Raw genomic sequence first — 2,001 nt, forward strand, 5'->3', positions numbered from 1 at the left:
CACCTCGGGCACACGGTCTCTCTCGGACATCCCAGGACCGGGCTCCCCGTTGAGGCACTCCCCGCGACAACCCTGCTCAGCCCCGGGGGGCTGGTGCAGTTGGGCTCTGTGTCCCACCTCTGGTCCCAGCTCATGGACATGGGGGGTCTGGACACATGGGTCCCCAAGGGTGATGATGAATGCGGGGGTCCCCATGTAGCAGCTCCACAGGGCTGACCCCAAGGGTTATGCACAGACAGCGGCTTCTGCCCCTTGGGAGGGACAGGGAATGGTTTTGGGCCCTGTGAGAATCAGGGTCTGCTTTTTCCAGCCAGCCCTGCTCTGCCACCCCAGGCCTGGTCCCCCCATCATCACCCACACAGCCATCACACACCCTGCACACGCAGGGCCCAGTGCAGTGCTGGGACCCGCCTGGTCCGTGAGCTGGGAAAGGGCTTTTCCATCCCACTCAGCACCCCTTGGCTCTGAGCATGGGCTGGCACGAGCCTGGCCCCCTCCATGCCCCATCGAGGCTCCCTGTGCTCCCTGGCTGGTACCCTCAGCTCCCCACAACCACCCTGCTGCAGAGGCAGCATGGAAGCAGGAAAGCTGAATAAATCATGGTGTGCTGAATTATGGAGGAGCTGGCTGGCACGTAGCACAAGCCGCGTGGGTGTGACGCTGGTAATGCCAACGCATGCTCTGCCCGTCCCCACCACCTGCCCCAATGCCCTTCCTCGTTAGCACCCAAATAATGGATGAATGGACGCGGCTGGAGTTGCCCCTCACGGATGCCTTCCTTCTCCTGCTGGACTCCCACCCACTGGAATCCTGACACCGACCGTGTCCTGCCTAACCACTGGACCCCTCCCAGAGGAGGGGCCAGAGCAGGTGCCCTCAGTCCCAGCCTCTCCCTCCTCCTGGCACTGGTGTTTCCCTCGGTGAGGTGAGGGACACAGCCAGCACTGGGCGCCCACCCCCCAGGGACCCCAAGGACTTGAGCACACGTCTCTGCGTGGACAGGCAAGAGCTGCTTCCTCCTAATCCCCTGCCCCAGGATTTGCTCCTCTGGGCAGGTTCCCCGTGTCTGCTCAAGCAGATTAGAGGGGGCTATTTCTGACGGCAGCTTAAAGGTTTGGGTAAAGGGATGACGCCATGGGCCCCCTCCACACCCACACATGCCATTGGCACTGGGGGAACTGTGACCTGCAGGGGTCTGGCACTGAGAACCCCCATGGATGGGGGTGCCAGGGTCCTGCAGAGCTGGGTGCTCCCTGCCCTGTGGCACAGGGACAGGGCTTGGGGCTCAATCCCTTGTATTGTCACTGCAGGGTCAGGGGTGCTGATGGCTGGGAGGCTGCACCCCACTGCCTGCTGAACAGAGAGGGGAGCAGCCAGATGGGGAAGGCTGCAAGCACCGGCAGGGCATGGAGAGGGCTTGCCCCCACCCCAGCCTGGCGTGGGCAGGGGGTTGGGAGCCTCAGCCCCATCTGTCTCCTGCTGCCCCACACCCATCTGCCCCAGCCCCTCGCTCTAATCCTGTCCCTGCCACACGCAGGCCAGAGGCAGAAACAAAGCAGAGATAATCCGTCTGTGCTGAACCCCCGCTGAACCCCAACCCCACACCAGGAACGGGCCCCATCACAGCACCGTGGGCATCGCCCCTGCCTAGCCATGGGGGCTGTGGGGTCTCCCCCCAGGCATCCACACCCCATGGCTCTGGGGACTTTGCACCAGCGCCCCCACAATGCCTGTCAGACTGTCATGTCTGGGGGGACAGCAGCACTGGGATTTACTGGCACACTCTCTGCCAACCCCACCAGTGTGCCACCCCTGCAAGCCCACGGCACAGTGCAGGGGAGCAGGGACGTGCAGGGGTCCCTGGAGAAGACAGAGGCTCTCTCCCAGCATCCGGCTCGGCTCAGCAGAAGCTGCTCTCAGAATTAGCCGGGGATGTTCTGGGTGAGGAAATCCAGCCCGTCAATCCCGTTAGCAGTGATTAGCTCCGGGGCTGCCCTCGCC

General features: G+C 63.5%; 1 protein-coding gene across 1 annotated transcript in view; it reads right to left on the reverse strand.

Moving 5' to 3' along the window:
* The window catches only part of HAP1 (huntingtin associated protein 1), a 7,389-nt gene extending 7,194 nt beyond the window's left edge, over positions 1–195 (reverse strand). The window contains exon 1 of the mRNA XM_029964445.1: positions 4–195. Coding sequence (XP_029820305.1) covers positions 4–195 — 192 coding nt within the window. The remainder of the gene's footprint in view (positions 1–3) is intronic.
* Between the last annotated feature and the right edge of the window lie 1,806 nt (positions 196–2,001).

This window comes from Manacus vitellinus, unplaced genomic scaffold (assembly GCF_001715985.3).
Source record: "Manacus vitellinus isolate BGI_N305 unplaced genomic scaffold, ASM171598v3 scaffold_72_pilon, whole genome shotgun sequence".
Lineage (NCBI taxonomy): Eukaryota > Metazoa > Chordata > Aves > Passeriformes > Pipridae > Manacus > Manacus vitellinus.